The following is a 20501-nucleotide window of genomic DNA, read 5'->3' as shown; positions in this document are numbered from 1 at the left end:
CATACATATGCCCCACTGTGTCCCCTGCACACCTCCTGCACATAACGCTCTTATCATACTCTCTGCACTCCTCTTTTGCACATACTGTTTAATTTCATGTCCTTTGTACGCCTCTCCTGCACATACTGCCCACCTTCATACCCTCCACATTCCTCTCCTACACCTACTGCCCACTGCCATATCCTCTGCACTACTCTCTTGCACACACTGCCCACATACAGTGAGGGAAAAAAGTATTTGATGTACGTTTGCCCACTGACAAAGAAATGATCAGTCTATAATTTTAATGGTAGGTTTATTTAAACAGTGAGAGACAGAATAACAACAAAGAAATCCAGACAAATGCATTTCAAAAAAGTTATAAATTGATTTGCATTTTAATGTGTGAAATAAGTATTTGACCCCTTCGCAAAACATGACTTGGTACTTGGTGGCAAAACTCTTGTTGGAGGTCAGACGTTTATTGTAGTTAGCCACCCTGGTTTGCACACATCTCAGGAGGGATTTTGTCCCACTCCTCTTTGCAGATCCTCTCCAAGTCGGTAAGGTTTTCAGGCTGACATTTTGTAACTCAAACCTCCAGCTCCCTCCACATATTTTCTATGGGATTAAGGTCTGGAGACTGGCTAAGCAGGTTGACGATACATAGCCCCATCCATCGTCCCTTTGATGCGGTGAAGTTGTCCTTTCTCTTTAGCAGAAAAACTCCTCCATACACAGCAAGTGGCGTTGATGTCAAAGAGCTCGATTTTGGTCCCATCTGACCACAACACTTTCACCCAGTCAGACGGGCCTGTACATGTGCTTTCTTGAGCAGGGGAATCTTGTGGGCGCTGCAGGATTTCAGTCCTTCACAGTGTATTGTGTTACCAATTGTTTTCTTTGTGACTATGATCCCAGCTGCCTTGAGATCATTGACAAGATTCTCCTGTGTAGTTCTGGGCTGATTCCTCGCTATTCTTGTGATCATTGAAACTCCATGAGGTGAGATCTTGCATGGAGTCCCAGACTGAGGGAGATTGACAGTCATTTTGTATTTGCGTAAAAGTGCACCAACTGTTGTCACCCTCTCACCAAGCTGTTTGGCGATGGTCTTGTAGCCCATTCCAGCCTTGTGTAGGTCTACAATCTTGTCACTGACATCCTTAGACAGCTCTTTGGTCTTGGCCATAGTAGAGAGATTGGAATCTGATTAATTGATTGCTTCTGTGGACAGTTGTCTTTTATACAGGTAACAAGCTGAGATTAGGAGTACTCCCTTTAGGAGTGCTCTTAATCTCAACTCGTTAACTGTATGGAAGACACCTGGGAGACAGAAACCTTGCTAATTGATAGGGGATGAAATACTTATTTAATTCTTTAAATTGCAAATCTATGTATAACTTTTTTGAAATGTGTTTTCTGGATATTTTCGTTGTTCTTCTGTCTCTCTTTGTAAACCACTTGCTGACCGCCAGCAGTACATACACTGCGGAAACTCAGCTCCTTCCCGCAAAACTATGTAACTGTATGTCGTTTTGCGGGACCGGTAGTGGGGGGTACAATACGAGCCAATTAGCGGGTCCGGCGGCTGCAATTGCTGCCGGGCACTCGCGATCGCTCCCCGTGGAGACAGAATGGCAGTCTCCCGTTGTAAACATGGCAGACCGCTGTTCTGTCAGTTATGTACACAGGGATCCTGTGTCCCTCTTATTTAGGAACACAGGTCTCTGTGTTCATGCAGCAAGCCCATCCCCCCACAGCTAGAAAGCACCCCCTAGGGACACATTTAACCCTTTGCTCTCCCCTGGTGTTAACCCCTTCCTTGCCAGTGTCAGTACAGTAACAGTGCCTATTTTTAGCAATGATTACTATAGTAATGTCACTGGTCCCCCAAAAAATGTCAGGTGTCCAATCTGTCTGCCGCAATGTCGCAGTCCCGCTAAAAATCACTGATTGCTGCCATTACTAGTAAAAATAAATAAATTAAAATGACATAAATCTTTCCCCTAGTTTGTAGACGCGATAACTTTTGCGCAAACCAATCAATATATGCTCTTTGGGATTTTTTTTTTACCAAAAATGTGTAGCAGAATATAAATTGGCCTAAAATGATGAAAAACATTTAGATTTTTTTTTATAGGGAATGTTATATAGCAGAAAATAAAAAATATTGTTTTTTTTTTCTCAGAATTGTCGCTCATTTTTTGTTTATAGCGCAGAGGTGATCAAATACCACCAAAAGAAAGCTCTATTTGTGGGGGAAAAAGGACATCAATTTTATTTGGGTACAGCGTCCCACGACTGTGCAATTGTCACTTAAAGTAACGCAGTGCTGTATCGCAAAAAATTACCTGGTCATTAAGGGGGAAAACCTTCAGTCCAGAAGTGGTTATAATAAACCTACCAATAAAATTATAGACTGATCATTTCTTTCTCAGTGGAAACATACAAAATCAGCAGGGGATCAAATACTTTTTTCCCTCACTGTAATACTCTCTGCACTTCTCTCCTACAATGGCATAGTCTCTGCAATTCTTTCCTACACATACTGCCCACCATAATGCCCTCTGCACTAATGTATTGCACATACTGCTTGCTAAAAACACTTTGTAATCTCACCAACCTTGCCCATTCTGAAATGATCATACTTTGCTGCCACTTAAGGCAAAGTTGTCCTTTAATGAAATATCCCATCCCTTAAATTAAGCTTACCTGGAAAAATATACTTACCATCCTTCCCTCTCTTCTTCATACTGTACAGTACATCTGGAAAGTATTCACAGCAATTTACTTTTTCCACATTTTGTTATGTTACAGCCTTATTCAAAAATTGATTAAATTAATTATTTTCCTCAAAACTCTACAAACATTACCCCATAATGACAATATGAAAGAAGTTTGTGTGAAGTCTTTGCAAATTTATTAAAAATAAAAAAATGAAAACAAATCACATGTACATACATGTAAGTATTCACAGCCTTTGCTCAATACCTTGTTGAAGCATCTTTGGCACCAATTATAGCCTCAAGGCTTCTTGAGTATGGTGCTATAAGCGTGGCACACCTATTTTTGGGCAGTTTCTCCCGTTCTTCTTTGCAGGACCTCTCAAGCTCCATCAGGAGCATCGGGGTACAGCCATTTCCAGATCTCTCCAGAGATGTTCAATCAGGTTCAAGTCTGGGCTCTAGCTGGGCTGCTCAAGAACATTCACAGAATTTTCCCATAGCTTTGTTACTTTGGTTGTGTGTATAAGGTCATTGTCCTGTTGGAAGATGAACCTTCGTCCTAGTCTGTGGTCCAGAGCGCTCTGGAGCAGGTTTTCATCAAGGATGTCTGATTAAAGCAAAAAATAGTGCAGCGCTATCTAATATGGTGTAACCCATAAATCAAAGTGAAGCATTAAATGACATAAATAACACAGTGAACAAAAAAGTCCATAAAATGTCTTCCCAAAATTAATAGTGAGTAGTGGTAAAAAGTCCCAGATGATGATAGACCTGAAGACTTGGAATCCAAAGGTAAAGGCAGGGGTACACCCGTGGGATGTAGGTAGCAAAATGGCAGCTTACGAGAAGCTCAGGCCTCCAACTTAATGGAATGGCCACATGCGCTAAAGCAATGATTCCAAATGGATCACCTCCTCCAGAGACCAGGTATCCAGGTAAATTCCTCTATATCACATAAGAACTCCACACATGGTATCAATTATGCTTTACTGCTGGCGGTTTCTGTTGGCGGGTACTGCTGACTGGTACTGTTGGCGGGTACTGCTGACTGGTACTGTTGGCGGGAAATACTGGCTCCTCTGAGACACATAATCAACAGACTGTGAGGAGCGGTGCTGGAGTTGGTATGATCAGGGATTTTAAAAAAAATTTACATAAGTGACTTTCATTTATGACTCATTGTTTGCTGTTGTGATTTGGCCACAGCTATTACATGGTACAGAGTGCTGTGATTGGTCCAGGTACCATGTGACCCCTGGTGACCAATCACAGATCTCACAAAGTAGGAAACCGCAATCATGAATGGATACCATTCATGACTGTTGTTTACGAGGTGTCATGTGATTACACAGTGATCATGTGGTATCTGAGATGCTCCCAGTGGTGGCCCGATACAGAGCTCTGCAATCCGCTCCGTCCCAGGGAACTTGAGTGGAGCAACATACGGGTATGTCTCTAAGCAGTGGGGGCTGGTGCTCCATGGGCCGGGGGCGGCAGACGAACCGCACCATACCCCCCCCCGGACCACAGAGAGATAGGAGACAGGACATGACAGGACCCCCACCCTGCCTGGATGCAGCAGCAGGCGGCGGCGGCTTCTCCTTTCGGCCAATCGGGAAAAGAATCTCAAAACCCACTTCCTGATTGGCCAGGAGGAGGATCCGTGTGACATTAGCAAATTTACATTTGCTATTGTCACACAACCGGGTGGGCTCGGGGTGCCCCGAGCCTACCCTTTTTTTTAACCTGTGAGAGCCTCTGGCTCTAATCACATGGTTACAAAAAAAAAGCCCCATTGAACTCCATGCGTCCAGCGCCCGCATATAGATTAGGGGGCCCGGACGCATGGATAAGGGGGACGGCGCCCCTGCGCCCCATATACACCAGCCGCCACTGTCTCTAAGCCTACTCAAGCCGTCGGTCAGCAGTAAAATTACTGTTGGCTGGTCGGCAAGTTTTTAAAGGCTGATGGCCAAGTAGTTATAGGACAACTTTACTAAGAGTGAAGTTAGACTTTAACCACTTTGCCGCTGCTCACTAGAGCTCTACTGCGGCAAAGTGGCTCAATAACGTCTGGCGACGTAGACCTACGTCGCCAGACATTCCCCTCTCTCGGCGGCGCACAGGTGATTAAATACCACCAAAAGAAAGCTCTGTTTGTGGGGAAAAAAGGATGTAAATTTAGTTTGGGTACGGCGTTGCATGACCGCGCAATTGTCAGTTAAAGTCGCACAGTGCCGAATCGCAAAAAGTGGCCCAGACATAAGACAGCAAAATCCTCCGGTAGTAAAGTGGTTAAAATCCTGCTGTACCAGCTGCTGTTTATAAATGGAACTGATAGACATGTGGTTAAATACACTCCCCAGCGGCTATAACAGCCAAGCTTGTTTTTAATTTGTTCAGCCGGCGATTATCTTTTTGGTAAAATGGATTCGATACCTCTCTGAAGTTACTACCCCCTGCTCTACTTCTCCCTCCATGTATCTTGGGCTCCGCTGTCCCAGCTGCAGGACTTGCATGATATGTGGAACAAAAGGCAATCAGCAAATATCCATTTGCTGATCTCCCCTCCAGTCAATGTACACAGAAGTGGTTTAAATTGCATCACTTCTGGGACCGGCTGTCGCTTTTCTTGGCTGCTTTGGCCAGGGAATCAGTTAGTAGAGCGCGATCTGTGCTCCATTTGCTTAAGTGAAGGGCAGGGATGACATCAGGGGTTTAAAAGAGCCCTGATGCTTCAGTAAAGAGAACTTGTCATAACTTTATTGCTATCACATGGGAGGCCAATAGTCCCGTATGTGATAGCATACAGTAAAGTGTAAAAGAAAAAAATAGGAGAATACAATAAAAAACACAAACATGTTATTAAAGTCCACAGCCCTCACACACACACACACACCACAAACAACGATTGCCCTTTTAATTTGTAAAAGCTTTTTAAAACATGGTCTATTTTGGCTGCCAAATGTTGTCGCCATTTGTTAGACGTTTTAAGATGTGAGATGCTGTGTATTTGCCACAACCTCACTTTTTACTATATTGGGCTACAAGAGAAGGTTACCTGCATAAGGCTAGAAAGGAATACAAAGCAATCTCAAAGTGTTTTTGCATCCATCAATCGACAGATACATTTGGGTTTATTTACTAAAGGCAAATCCACTCTGCACTGCAAGTGCATTTGGAAGTTCAGTCGCTGGAGATCTGAAATGAGGGGAGGCTCTGCTGATTTTTATCATCCAACCATGTGCAAGCAAAAAATTAGGTATTTACACAACCCCAAATGGGAAGTCAAAGTTAAAGGAGTTGTAAAGTCAGAAGGTTTTTTTATCCTAATGCATTCTATGCATTAAGATAAAAAGCTTTCTGTGTGCAGCAGCCCCCCAGCTTTCTTTTGGTGGTATTTGATCACCTCTGTGCTTTTTATTTTTTGCGATATTAATAAAAAAAGAGCGAAAATTTTGCAAAAAATTTGATTGTTAAAAAATATCCAATATATTCAATTTTTGTCATATATTTAGGCCAAAATGTATTTAGCTACATGTCTTTGACAAAAACATTCTCAATGAGCGTATTTTTATTGGTTTGCTATCCTGAGGAATGTCCTGAGAGGCATGTTGAGCTCATTGAATATTTAATTTTTTTGCCACAGGTGTTTGAAAAATGACTAAAAAAAATTTTTTTTTACAAAAAGTTGTCATTGAAATGATATATTGCTCAAGCATGCCATGGGCATATGTGTGATTACACCCCAAAATATATTCTGCTGTTTCTCCTGAGTACAGGGATACCACATGTGTGAGACTTTTTGGGAGCCTTGCTGTGTACGGGACCCCGAAATCCAATCACCACCTTCAGAATTTCAAAGGGCGTAAATTTCTTATTGCACTTTCTCACTGCCTATCACAGTTTTGGAGGCCCTGAAATGTCAAGATAGCACAACCCCCCCCCCCCCATTTCTGAAAGTAGACACCCGAAGCTATTAGTTTAGAGGCATAGTGAGTCCATAGACTATTTTAGATTTTGCCACAAGTTTTGGGAAATATACATTCTTTTTTATTAATTTTTTTAACACAAAGTTGTCACTAAAAGATAAATAGCTCATACATGACATGGGTATATGTGAATGACACCCCAAAATACATTCTGCTGCTTCTCCTGAGTACAGGGATACCACATGTGTGAGACCTTTTGGGAGCCTAGCTGTGTACGTGATCCCGAAAACCAATCGCCACCTTTAGGTTTTCTAATGGCGTAAATTGTGCATTTTACTTCCGCACTACCTGTCAGTTTCAGAGGCCCTGAAATTTAAAGATGGCACAAACCCCCCCAAATGACCCCATTTTGGAAAGTAGACACCCCAAGCTATTTGCTGAGAGGCGTGTTGAGTCCATGGAATATTTTATATTTTGCCATTGGTTTTGGGAAAATTTCATTGTTTTTTTAACACAAAGTTGAAACTAAATGATATTTTTCTCACACATGCCATGGGTATATGTGAAATGACACCCCAAAATACATTCTGCTGCTTCTCCTGAGTATGGGGATACCCCATGTGTGAGATTTTTTGGAAGTCTAGCTGAGTACAGGACCCCAAAATCCAATCCGGCTTCAAGCTTTCCAAGGGCATAAATTGTTGATTTCACTCCTCACTACCTATCACAGTTTTGGAGGCCATGAAATGCCAATACAGCACAAACCCCCCCCCAAATGACCCATTTTTGGAAAGTAGACACCCTAAGCTATTTGCAGAGAGGCAAGTTGAGTGTTTTGCAGATCTCACTTTTTGTCAAAAAGTTTTGAAAACTTTAAAAAAGAGGAAAAAAATGCATTTTCCTTTTTTTTTTCTTCATTTTTCAAAATAAATAAGAGCTGCAAAATACTCATCACGCATCTTAGCAAATACCCTGGGGGGGGGGGGGGTTTGTGCTATTATGGCATTTCATGGCCTTCAAAATTGTGCTAGGTAGCTAGGAGTGAAATCAACAATTTACGTCCTGAAAGCCTGAAGGCGGTGATTGGTTTTTGGGGTCCTGTATGCAGCTAGACTGCCAAAAAGTCTCACACATGGGGTATCCCCATACTCAGGAGAAGCAGCAGAATGTATTTTGGGGTGTCATTTCACATATACCCATGGCATGTGTGAGCAATATATCATTTAGTGACAACTTTGTGTAAAAAAAAAAATAATAATTTTCTCCAAACTTGTGGCAAAATATAAAATATTCCATGGACTCACCATGCCTCTCAGCAAATAGCTTGGAGTGTCTACTTTGCAAAATGGAGTCATTTGGGGGGGTTTTGTGCTATCTAGGCATTTCATGACCTTCAAAACTGTGATATGTAGTAAGGAGTGAAATCAACAAGTTACGCCCTTAGAAAGCCTGAAGGCGGTGATTAGTTTTCGGGGTCCTGTACGCAGCTAGACTGCCAAAAAGTCTCACACATGGGGTATCCACATACTCAGGAGAAGCAGCAGAATGTATTTTGGGGTGTCATTTCACATATACCCAAGGCATGTGTGAGCAATATATCATTTAGTGACAACTTTGTGTAAAAAATAAATAAATAATTTTCCCGAAACTTGTGGCAAAATATAAAATATTCCATGGACTCACCAAGCCTCTCAGCAAATAGCTGAGTGTCTACTTTGCAAAATGGGGTAATTTGGGGGGGTTTATTCTATCTTGAAATTTCAGGGCCTCCGAAACTGTGACAGGTAGTGAGGAGGTAAAATAAGCAATTTATGCCATTAGAAACCTAAAGGTGGTGATTGGTTTTCGGGGTCCCGTACACAGCTAGGCTCCCATAAAGTCTCACACATGTATCCCTGTACTCAGAAGAAGCAGCAGAATGTATTTTGGGGTGTAAGTTCACATATACCCATGGCATGCGTGAGCAATATATCATTTAGTGACAACTTTGTGTAAAAAAAAAAAAACAAAGAATAAAAACCAAATTGTCATTTTCCGGAAACTTAGGGCAAAATATAAAATATTACATGGACTCAATATGCCTCTCAGCAAATAGCTTTGGGTGTCTACTTTCCAAAAAGGGGTCATTTGGGGGGTGTTTGAACTGTCCTGGCATTTTATGCTCAATCTTAGCCACACATCACCCACTCTTCTAACCACTTGAAGACCAAGCCTTTTCTGTGACTTTTTTGTTTACATGAAAAAATATATATATTTTTTTACTAGAAAATTACTTTGAACCCCTGAACAGTATATATATTTTTAAAGCAGAGGCCCTACAGAACAAAATGGTTGATTTGGTCAATTTTTGTCGTCATACAGTATTTGCGCACAGATTTTCCTAATGCAATTTTTAAATTTAATGCAGAAATACACTATATAATTTCTAATTGTTTGGTAAAATTTAAAAGATAATCTTATGCCGAGTACATAGATACCATACATGACATGCTTTAAAATTGCGCACGCCCGTGCAGCGGCAACAAACTACGTACATTTTTAAAAGCCTTTAAAAGTCTTTACAGGTTACCACTTTGGACTTACAGAGGAGGTCTACTGCAATAATTACTGCCCTTGACTTGGCGTTTGCGGTGATACCTCACATGCATGCTGCAATTGTGGTTTACATATGACATTAGACCAATGCTTGCGTGCGCCTTTGCGCGCAGGGACGGGGGCTTGAACTTTTTTTTATTTTTCTATCTATTTTGCTTTTTTATGTTATTTTGACACCTTTCTTTTCAATTTTTTTAAATCATTTTTATTGTTATCACAGTGAATTTAAATATCTCCTATGATAGCAATCTGTAGTGACAGGTACTCTTTTTTAAAAAATTGGGGTCTTTTAGACTCTAGATCTCTCCTTAACGCATCTAATCATACCAAGATTGCTGTGATAAGATGCTTTCCCAATTTCCCAATAGCGCTGTTTATTTCTGGCGAAACAGAAGTCATGAAATGCTCGTAGCTTCCGGTATCTTAGGTCATAGAGATGATTAGAGCCATTCTCGTCTCCAATCAGCTCTATGGTCAGATAATGGAATCACCGGCTGCACTCTCGGGTTAACCGGTGGGACAGGAGAGCCTGAGAAAAACCGCGGAGGGGGGGGGGTCCACTCCCACTGCTTGTAAAGGCAGTCTAGCGGCTAATTATCCGCTAGGATTGCTTTTACATGTAAGCTCACCGCTGGCTGTAAAAAATGATACCAAGATGATGCATAAATCTGCAGGCATCGTCCTGGTATAACCACTCAAAGTCCAGCAGCATACCAATACATTGCTGGTCCTTGTTTGGCATATACTGTATTGTAGGTATTTTCTTTTTCATGCAGCCTGTGGGCTGAACAAAAAAAGAGAACCTAACAGATTCCTTCATCCACATCGATAGATGTGGATGAAGAAATATCCGCCAGAAAAGGTGTAGTACACCCATCATTAGCCGCCCAAAACATCCAAACCCACTTTCTAATGATGGGTATACGTTTTAACTGAGGTGAAATCACCTCCTACAGCGCTGCCATCAGAGATTTCCATATATGCTGAGCGCAAACGCTGTTTGTGTCAGAATATATATAAGGGCTCTTTCACACAGGCGGACCGTTCGTATCTGCCTGTCCCTTTTTTTTGGCGGATCTGAACGGTCCCCCCATGCTTCCCTGTGGGGCGTCGGATGTCAGCGGAGACATGAGAAATTGACAGACGTAGTCCTCCTTGATTAATATCAACTCGGGTTATACTGCCCTCTACAGGAGTAGGACTAGACAGGAAAGAAAACGTTCTGGCCACACCCTAGGGGCAGTCCCAGAGGGTATATCCTCTCACTTCCTGCTACAGCAAATCAGTTATGTCACAAAGCAGTGTTTAGAGAATTTAACCCAACCCAACTCAAAAACAGAGGGGCGGGTACTACGTCTGTCAATGAGCTTAAGAGAAAAGGATTTTACGGTAAGATTTTACAAAAATCCATTTTTCTCTGTCGCTCATTGACAGACGTAGTCCTACTTGATTAATATCAACTCGGGACGTCCCAAAGCAGTGCCACAAATGAGGGGTGGGAAAATGGAAATCAAAATCCAATCTAGAAGGCCCAACCAGTGCCAACTAGAAGTTTAAAAGGCTCATCAATCAAAAGATGAGACTCAACAGAAATTCCAACGGAAAAAAACCCTCGAGGTAGACCACCGGTCTCCTCAAATTGCGGTCTGCAAAACCTTGCGGCCAAATGAGGCATCCACCGATGCCATCACATCAACTTTATAAAATTTTGTAAAGGTATGCACCGACTACTAGGTAGCCGCCTTGCACACCTGGACCACTGACGCCTGATGGCGGTAGGCCCAGGAAGTACTGAGCGCTCGAGTGGAGTGCGCCTTAACAGGGAACGGAGGATTCCGACCCTTAATAGAATAAGCCTGTACCACCGTCTGTCTAATCCATCTGGAGATAGTCGCGGCAGATGCAGGCAACCCCTTTCTGGGGCCATCCGTGATCACAAAAAGTGAATCCGTCTCACGGAATGATTCCGTAGTCTTCAGGTATACCCTGATTGCCCGCACCACATCCAAGGAATGCAACGCACATTCCCGAGGATGACTGGGCTTAGGACACAAGGAAGGTAGCACAATATCTTCATTCAGATGAAAGTCTGAAAACCACCTTAGGAAAAAAAGATGACTTCGGATGAAGAACTACCTTATCCCTATGAATCCCCAGATATGGGGAATGACACAATAATGCAGCCAGTTCTGACACCCTGCGTGCAGAAGTGATAGCCACCAAGAAGGCCACCTTCTGGGATAATGTAAGCAAGGGAATCTCCCTGATATTTTCAAAGGGAGGTTTCTGAAAAACCGACAACACCAAATTAAGATCCCAGGGTGGTAAGGGCGCGCGCACTGGCGAAGCCAAGTGCTGCACCTCCTGGATGAAATTCCGCACCAAGGAATGAGTAGCCAGAGGCTTCTGGAAGAAGATTGCTAACGCTGAAACCTGACCCTTGATAGTGCTCAAGGATAGTTTCTGCTCAACCCCCTTTTGCAGAAAAAAACAAAATTCGGGTCACCGAATAGGTACGTGGGGGAAAACTCCTACGAGTCACACCACGCAATATAAGCCTTCCATGTGCGATAATAGACTTTGCTGGAAGTCGCTTTTCTTGCTTTAATTCGAGTAGGAATAACTGAAGCTGACAATTCCTTGTCCTTCAGTACCTGGGTCTCAATGGCCAGGCCGTTAAAGCCAGCGACTGTAAAGCACGATGGAAGATCGGTCCTTGAGACCGCAGATCCTCCCTGAGAAGAAGTCTCCAAGGAGCGTCCGCGACTAGTCTTGCCCAAGTCGGCGTACCCGGCTTGACGAGGCTAGCCCGGAATACCGGGATAACTGGAGTTCCCTCCACCTCTATCCTGCGGAGAAATCTCAGCAGTAACTTGAGAAGGGGGAAGACATACAGTAGATGATACTTCCCCTACGGGGCGCTCAGCGCGTCTGCTGCGTCCGTTAGAGGATCGCGGGCGCGAGCCCTGTTGAGCCAACCTGCCAACAGATCTATATCCGGGGTGCCCCAATGAAGGGACAGCTGGTGAAATACCTCTGGATGAAGAGACTATTCCTCTTGAACCAGAATCTGACAGCTGAAATAATCTGCTTGTCCACCCCCGTGATAAATATCGTGGAGAGAACTGGAACAACTGTTCCCCCAATAGGAATGTTGGCCACTTCTATGGCCTCCAGGGCACTCTTGGTGCCCCTTGGTGATCGACATAAGTCATGACCGAGGCATAGTCCGATTGGATCCGAACCGGGCTGCCCTGGAGCTGCTCGGTCCAATAAATCAGACAAAGGCTGATCGCTCTCAGTTCCAACACATTTATCGGTAACCTGGAATTTATCAGAAGAAATGACTTCCCCTGGCTGAGCATCGGAGACCGAAGCCACCAGACCAGAGCCTCCCTGGTCCGCTCGCTCAATCGGATCCGATGGTCCAGGGAATCGGGATTCCGATTCCATATGAGAAGAATCTCCTTTTTGGAGAATTCGGGTATGAGACTGGGCAAACGGTACTGCCTCTAAAGAGGCGACCATCAATCCCAGGGAGTTGACGAACAGCAACATCCGAATCATTGACTGAATCTTCTGGAGTTTCTCCGCATGGAGAAACACTCTTGCCAAGGATGTATCCAAAATTAGGCCCAGATAGTTCAGTCTCCTGGTGGGAACCAGGGATGATCTTTGGGAAAAGCAACAAAAACGCTGATGTCCTGCGAAGATGGGGATATGAAGATAGGCATCCTAAATGTCTATGGACCCCAGGAAATCCCCCTGATGCAGGGAGGCCACTACTGTATGGATGGACGCCATCCCTTCCAAGACCAGAATTGGACGCACCTAGCCCTTTTTCCTGGGCATTGTGAACAGGTTCGACTAGAACTCCTCCAAGGAATGGGAACTACCACTGCTTGTTGCATCAAGCTGTCCCCCGCCAAGCTTTTTAAGCGACCCGGGGATGTTGAATATTGGAAGGGAAGAATCGCACCGGTGGAAGTGATCGAAACTCGATCTTGTATCCCGACCATATGATCTTGCGAACCCCTTTATCCGGGATTCTGGAAAGCCCTGGATCCGGAAACCGGTGAAGACGTCCCCCCACCCTAGAGATGGGTGGAGCCCATTCTGTCAATCCAACGGGATAACAGTGGCTTTATTTAGTCTGGAAATCGGTGAGTCCACTATTGGTGGTACCGTCCATCTTTGTAATGAGGGATTCCTCAAAATGATAGCGCCTAGCAATGCGTTTGGAAATAGCAGGGGCTCGTTTACGGACGACCCCATTTGAGCAAGGGAAACCCTTCATCATTTTGGTAGGCTTGCTAGTACCAAAATAAAAAGGAATATGAGTCTCCGCTACCTCTGCCGGTGTAACCTCAAGATTTAAGGTTTCCCGGACAGACACAACTAGAGTTGCGGGCGATGTGCGCACCGCCGCCGGGGCGGGAGGCCGTGGGCGCGGGGTCGGGACCCCCTCGGGCGACCTTCCACCAACGCTTCTTGTGCTATGGCGGAGGCAGAAGCGTCCTCCTCACTGTCTGAGGAGACCGTACCTGAGACAACAACCCCAGAAAAGGGGCTGCAATGACCAGCTCAGAATCCGTATCTGAAGTATCAGATGACATAGGGGTAGGCGGGGGTCGCTCTTCTTGATCCCCGTCCCTGACAGGCTACCTCCACCCGGGATACCAAAGACTCCAAAACTGCTGATAATGCATCATCACAAATGGGGTACTGGAGGGTCCTGCGGCCACCCCGAGGGGATCAGGTGGGGATACATGTGTGGCAGGGTTCATGTAACAAGACACTGGCCAGCAAACACAAAAAAATTAATTGCAAGAAAAAAAAAAAAAACATTTTTTTTTTTTTTTAACTTAGTCCCCCAGTGCAATAGCGCCCCTCAGTCTACCTGCTTGGACCCCTCAGAAAGAGAGAGAGACCCCAAGGCTCACCTGATGTACAGAAGTTTCTTATCAACTTGCTTCCAGCACTGTCTGTTACAGACAGGAAGTCTTTGGCTTGCTTTCCCTGGGCCAAGGAGGCGGCTCCGCCCCTTTACACGCCTTCTGGCGCCTCCCAATTACTCCACGAGGTGTTTGGTCACCTCAAACCTGGCCGCCCCCATGCTAGAGACACGAGGCTACGCAAATATGGCGGCCTCGTGCGATCTGCAAGAAAAAATGGAGGCGGTCTGTATAGGATAACGGCGGCTTGCAAGCTAGCAGCAGCCTGCGGGAGGTGTGCATTCGGCCTGTGCGGCCTACGGGAATGCCTCGGCCTGCGGGAGGTGTCCTCGGCCTGCGGGAGGTGTCCTCGGCCTGCGGGAGGCTGTGCGGCCTGTGGAAGTGACCGGCTTTCTGGAGGAATAGCGATCTGTGGCTGCAGTACTCAGGCATAGGCATTGGCCTGTGTACACACTATGACAGGTAGGATACCTCTATCTTCATGGTAATGCCTTTTAGTAGTCTGCCACTGACTTCAGTCACCCTTACAGTCATATAGTGACTTTAGATCGTCAGCTCCCAAACCAAGCCTCCTGGTTTCTATTCACAAAATCACACTCAAAATTGGGGGATCTGTGACCTGTTATAGTATAGAGGGGAGACCCAGAAACTGAGTGTCCGACCATCCCAGAGAGGGGCCCGCGTCCACCAACAAACCCGACAGGGGGAGAGGGGGAACATTCTACTCACCATACCGGAACCAGGCGGGCGCCAACTCCTGACAGAACCCCTCTCCACCGGGGTGGGGGGACGCCGTGACTCTGCTGGTCATTGGCGTCCAGACGAGACGTTTAACTCGCAGGGTCAGTCCCCGTCCAGTGGGACTATGTCGCGGCCGACCCAGCGCGGAGCTATGGCCTGCACGCGCTCGTAGGCTGAACTGGGGTGACCACTGGATCTCAACATCTAGCCCGTCGCCCAGTTTCAGCGTACTTGCTTGAAGATCTCACAGGAACACTGGAGAAAAAAAGCTGTCTAAAAAAGGTATTTCTAAAAAAATCCTGCCAGGACCGAAGATCCTAGCAAGGAATCTAGGTCCTTACTCCTAACTAGACAGAAAAAAACTGATTTGCTGTAGCAGGAAGTGAGAGGATATACCCTCTGGGACTGCCCCTAGGGTGTGGCCAGAACGTTTTCTTTCCTGTCTAGTCCTACTCCTGTAGAGGGCAGTATAACCTGAGTTGATATTAATCAGGTAGGACTACGTCTGTCAATGAGCGACAGAGAAAAAACTTTATTAGGGGATAGATGGCGGGTGCCCTAAACCTATTTGGGCCTAGCGCAAGCACAAACTGGGGTCACATGTGACACTAATACAGTAATCAGTAGTTAGCTAATATACTGTATATATTAGTGCACAGTTTGATAGGGAGTGAAGAGGTTAACTGGGGGTGATCAAGGGGTTAAAACTTTATTAGGGGATAGATGGCGGGTGCCCTAAACCTATTTGGGCCTAGCGCAAGCGTGATTTAGGGTCACAAGTGACACTAAATACAGTGAACAGTAAAAGATCTGTATGCCACTGTATATAGTGTACACTGTGAGGGGTTTGGGGGGTGATAAAGGGGTCAAAAGTGTGCCTATGTGTGTTAGTGTCAGTGTAGTGTTTGTGGAACTCGCGTTTAGCTGCTTCTCCTTCTCCTGGAACCAAAAGGGCTCCAGGAGGGAAAATTACATCACTTCCCCTGCCTGTGTTTACATTACACAGGCAGGGGACATGATGCCATTGGCCAGAACGGATCACTAGATCCAGACCAAAAATCATTGGTCTGCATGTGGTGACTGATCGGTTCTGGGCCCAATTACACCAGGATCGGGCTCGCACCCTGGAGTCGTGAATGCGCGCGACGTAGACCTACGTTGCCAGACATAAGAGAGCCGCACTGCTGCAGTAGCAGCAACGTAAGCGGTCTTCAAGTGGCTAACTGTGTTCTCTGGGAGTGCTTTCTAACTGTGGGAAGGGGGGTGCTTTGACCGGGGGAATGTAAAGATGCATGTTCCTGCTTACCGGTTAAAGAATTCATTAGGATGCATGACTGTAAAAACCGTCAACCGCATCAAAAATCGTGATGGTGAGGCATAAGTGAGGCACTAAAACAACTATGTTCCGAGGATGCTAATATCATAGTGATGTATCTGCTTAAGACATTGCCATGTTGTCAGGCTATGGGCTTAAGATGGAGCTCGGGATCATGCCCGGCATCATGTCCGGCATATGCAAAGTGTCAATCCAGCTCCTCTGCTAAATGTTCAAGATCAGTTCACCTAGCACTGATTGAGCCCAATGTAGCTTTGTTGTGAGGGTCACACGTCAAGTGTCAGTGTTAGAATTGTTTGAGTCTTATCAGCTTAAGCACATTGTGTTTGTCTATTGTTGTCACTTAGACGAGGGTCAGAGCACATTTTAGGGAAGGAAACCAGCTAATTCCAAGGAGTTCCTATACGTTTTCTTGTCCCTGTATGTGTATGTTATTTGTGTGAGCATTTTACTTTTTTTTTTTATTCTATCTAAAAAACACTGACACTATATAAAAAATTGCTTTTTTAAAAAAAATCCCAACTAAAATATACTGACCCTGACATTTTGGCCCCGACCTTTGACCAACCCTGGCCTAGATCAAACTCTGATCTAGCGATTTTCTCCTCTAGCATATATGCATACACTCAGAGCTAAGGTGTTATAATCAACCTGTGCCCAGATTAAACACTAAAGCATTTACATATTCTGAACAATCTGGAAAAGAAGTTTAAAGACAAGCCTTCTTTCACATTTTAGTTATAAGCTTTGTGGAGCAATTCATCTCAAAGTTCACAGCAGAAACACTGGGATCATAAACCCCGACAGTCCTTTAATGTAAACACAAAGCTGGTGTCCCTAAGCCGCTAGAGACTTATTATGATCCTGAACGAAAACAGTAGAGTTCATGTAGCTAGGAAGGTCTGGGATGGTTTGTTTAAAAGTTCTAATAATATGTAAATACTTTATTGTCCATAGTCTGGGCCCCAGGTACAATTACGACATCACTTCCTGTTGCCGTGGAACACATGATGGATACGGCATTCACAGGAGCACCTTGCAATTTACATGTTGTTTCATTACTACTGTCTTGTAAGTATGTTTTTATTGCATAATTAAACTGCAACCCTACGGTACTTCACTATTGGCTCCTTCTCTTTGTTCTGCACTTGAGGATTATTTGTGATCCATCAGTCTTATTTTTAACCAAGCCTTGATTCTGGTAAGGAGGGACAAAAAAAAGGGGATGTGTGTCATATCGCGGAATGAATTTATGTGGAGCACTTCAGCACTTTTAAGAAGATTGGAGCACAAGAACACTTTATATTGGTTACATCAGTTTATTGGGACTTTTTTTTTGTAAATTCCATATGTTTATTTGATGCTAGTGCTGTTTTTATAAATTTTATGATTTTTTTTTTGATTAGGCCAGAGTTTAGTATCAGACTTGTAACTGTTCAGGAAGGCAGACCTGTTCTTACAAGACATGTAGAAAGTTGGCAAAACTGGTTATATTACTTAAAGACATGTGCACAAGTACACTAATTGGTCCTTATGATGCGCTGTGGATTAATGGTTTGTAAAATACTTAAAATGCCACCATCAGAGCACATCTTTGGGTGGGGATTCGTGCCTAAAATTATCGGTATATCTTTTAAACATTTAGGGTAAGCTTACATTTTCCATTCAACCACATTAAATTAGCTAAATAATTTTCTACATCCTGTTTACCTGTATTGCATATTTGGTTAGACTTTAAAGCGGAACTTCAACTAAAATTGGAAGTTCAGCTTTTCCCCCTTCTTGTCTACCACTTTTGGAGGTTTTCTTTTTCTGGGAATGGGTACCAATTTCTGACATGTACCCCCTCCCACTTTCCGCTCTTCTCATCAAGGCAATAGGAACTGAGGTTGTGCACCCCCTCCTTGCTGTAGTCTATTGAGACATGTTACAAAGAGGCTCTTAGACCAGTCCACCTAAAATTGGAAGTTCTGCTTTTTCTCACCCTCCTACCACTTTTGGAGGGGTATTTCCTGGTAGTGGGTACCAATTTCTGACCGATACCCGCTGCCACGTCCACATGCACAGTAGGGAGCTGCAGCAGGAAGTTACAGCCAGCTTCTCCAAAGCATGATGACAGCAACTGTTTGAATGAAACTAATTATTACTAACTAATGTATACCAAGACCTGAATAAATAAGAAACTTTACAGATCATACAACTGTGTGCTATTAGGAAAAAACAAATATAAATGCAGGAATAGCATACAAAATGCAAGCCAAGCATAGATTTGTGAAAACAGTGGATTAAAAGGAATATGTTAAAATAGAATTAACTTCTTTCCCCCCTTTGTTAGGCTGTATCTTAGGGTAAAATGTAACCACTTTTTTTCCTCCTCACCAGATGTGGATTATCCATTACGGAAAGACGTTATGTCAGAGGGGACCACTCTAGAGGCTCTGCTACGTGGTGATGGACTAGAAAAGAAAGATATCCGAGATGAGGATAGTCTACAAGAAATTCAGGTATTTTTTTTTATACAGAAAGAAATGTAGGATTATTTTTTCATTTTAAACTGCATATTCTATTTTGTAGCGTAAAAAAAGAAGAAGTGGTGGGTATTTTGCAAAATGTAGCCCATACATTCTTCACCACAGATGAACTATGCTATAGTACAGTGGTGGTCAGCTTGAAAATTATAGAGGGCCACATATATTTTATATATATTAATAATACAGTATATTTTCATGCATTCAGGTACATTAAGTTAAGTTACAGCCCATTCAAGTGGAAGCAAAAGTTAACCTCCCAAACCCCCTGCATGGGTGGTCAGTGGCAGTAAAAGATGACCTCCACATTGATGGTCATTATCTAATAAGACTCCTTTGCCACGCTCTGGGAGTTTACTGTGGGTGGAGATTACTCTGCCTCACAGTACAGCCTGTTTTTCACTGCTGGTGTTGGAATGCAGTGAGCGTTTCGGCACCTGGCACTCTTCTGCCCAACTGCTGGTGGGCCAGCGGGCTGCGTATTGGGCACCATGTCTCTAGGAGTCATAAGCAGAACCAGAAGGACCCTATGAAAGAAAAATGTATGGATTCAAAAACACATCCAGAAGACAAGTGTTTGGGAAACAACCAGATTCCCTTGTGGGTATATTAGTTCTTCTTTTGACTGCACAAGAACAACTAGATTTTACTGTTGCCACTATGGCTTGTTACATTAGGAAGCCTTTATAGAGGTATTTTATAACACTTACAGGTTGGTTTTTTAAAGGACACAGAGGAAAAGCTTGGGGAAATATATCATATCACTGGTAATGTGTATAAATGAAAGAATACAGTATATACATTTCCAGTTGTGTTTTTTTTTTTCTTTAATATGTGGTAATCCTTTTTTTCTTCTTCCTTCTCATGTATGTTTTAATGTTTACATTCCCATCTAAATTGCATTAAACAACAAAATAAATATTAATGTGTTATTAAACATGTATCTTACACTTTGTTACCCCATTAATATCTTGTTCATGATCAGCCTTTTTTCTCTATACGATCACATCACAATGGAAATTTATACAAAAAAAGAATGCCTTAGTGTAGTGTTAAATTTCACATTTACACTATGTAAAGTATTGTTTTAAAATACAATTTCTTTATTACAAAACATGGATAAAACATCCCAAAAGACTAGCAAAGTCTTTTCAATTTACTCCCTCTTGGCTGAACTATTGTTTCCAGCATTACAGTCGACTACAAAAAGAGTATCATATTTACAGTAGATGTTAATACAGATTAGGAACACATAAATAGTGAGCCAATCTCAACATGTTATGCTGATTTCTTGCTTCTTCAGGAGTGCTGGTGGGAGTATAATTTCTGTAAAAAAATCAAACCGTAAACAATAATAAATAACAAAATTACCACTCAAAATATAGCCTGTTTATTACAACATTGCTGGGATAAGTAGAGCACCCAAAGATTACCCAATGGGACCAAATGAGTGAACAGACCTTAGGCATGCAAGGGCAAAGGGCCACAACCTTCACCAAACGGGCATGGGAGTGATCAAGGCAAACCAGCATCTATATATAAATAAATAAATATATATATGTATATATATATATATATATATATATATATATATATGTGTGTGTATATATATATATATATATATATATATATATATATACACACACACATATATATATATAGTATCTCACAAAAGTGAGTACACCCCTCACATTTTTGTAAATATT

General features: G+C 43.3%; 1 protein-coding gene across 6 annotated transcripts in view; it reads left to right on the top strand.

Moving 5' to 3' along the window:
* DPF3 (double PHD fingers 3) overlaps positions 1–20501 on the top strand; it is a 491728-nt gene that overhangs the window by 265257 nt on the left and 205970 nt on the right. For all 6 annotated transcript variants that reach the window (XM_082275031.1, XM_082275032.1, XM_082275035.1 and 3 more), the window contains exon 4: positions 18650–18771. In XM_082275031.1, the coding sequence (XP_082131157.1) occupies positions 18650–18771 (122 nt within the window). The remainder of the gene's footprint in view (positions 1–18649; positions 18772–20501) is intronic.

Source organism: Pelophylax lessonae (assembly GCF_965119305.1).
Source record: "Pelophylax lessonae genome assembly, chromosome: 13".
In the NCBI taxonomy this organism is placed as follows: Eukaryota; Metazoa; Chordata; class Amphibia; order Anura; family Ranidae; genus Pelophylax; species Pelophylax lessonae.
Note: the sequence above shows the minus strand (reverse complement) of the source record. Positions and strands in the feature narration are given on the sequence as shown.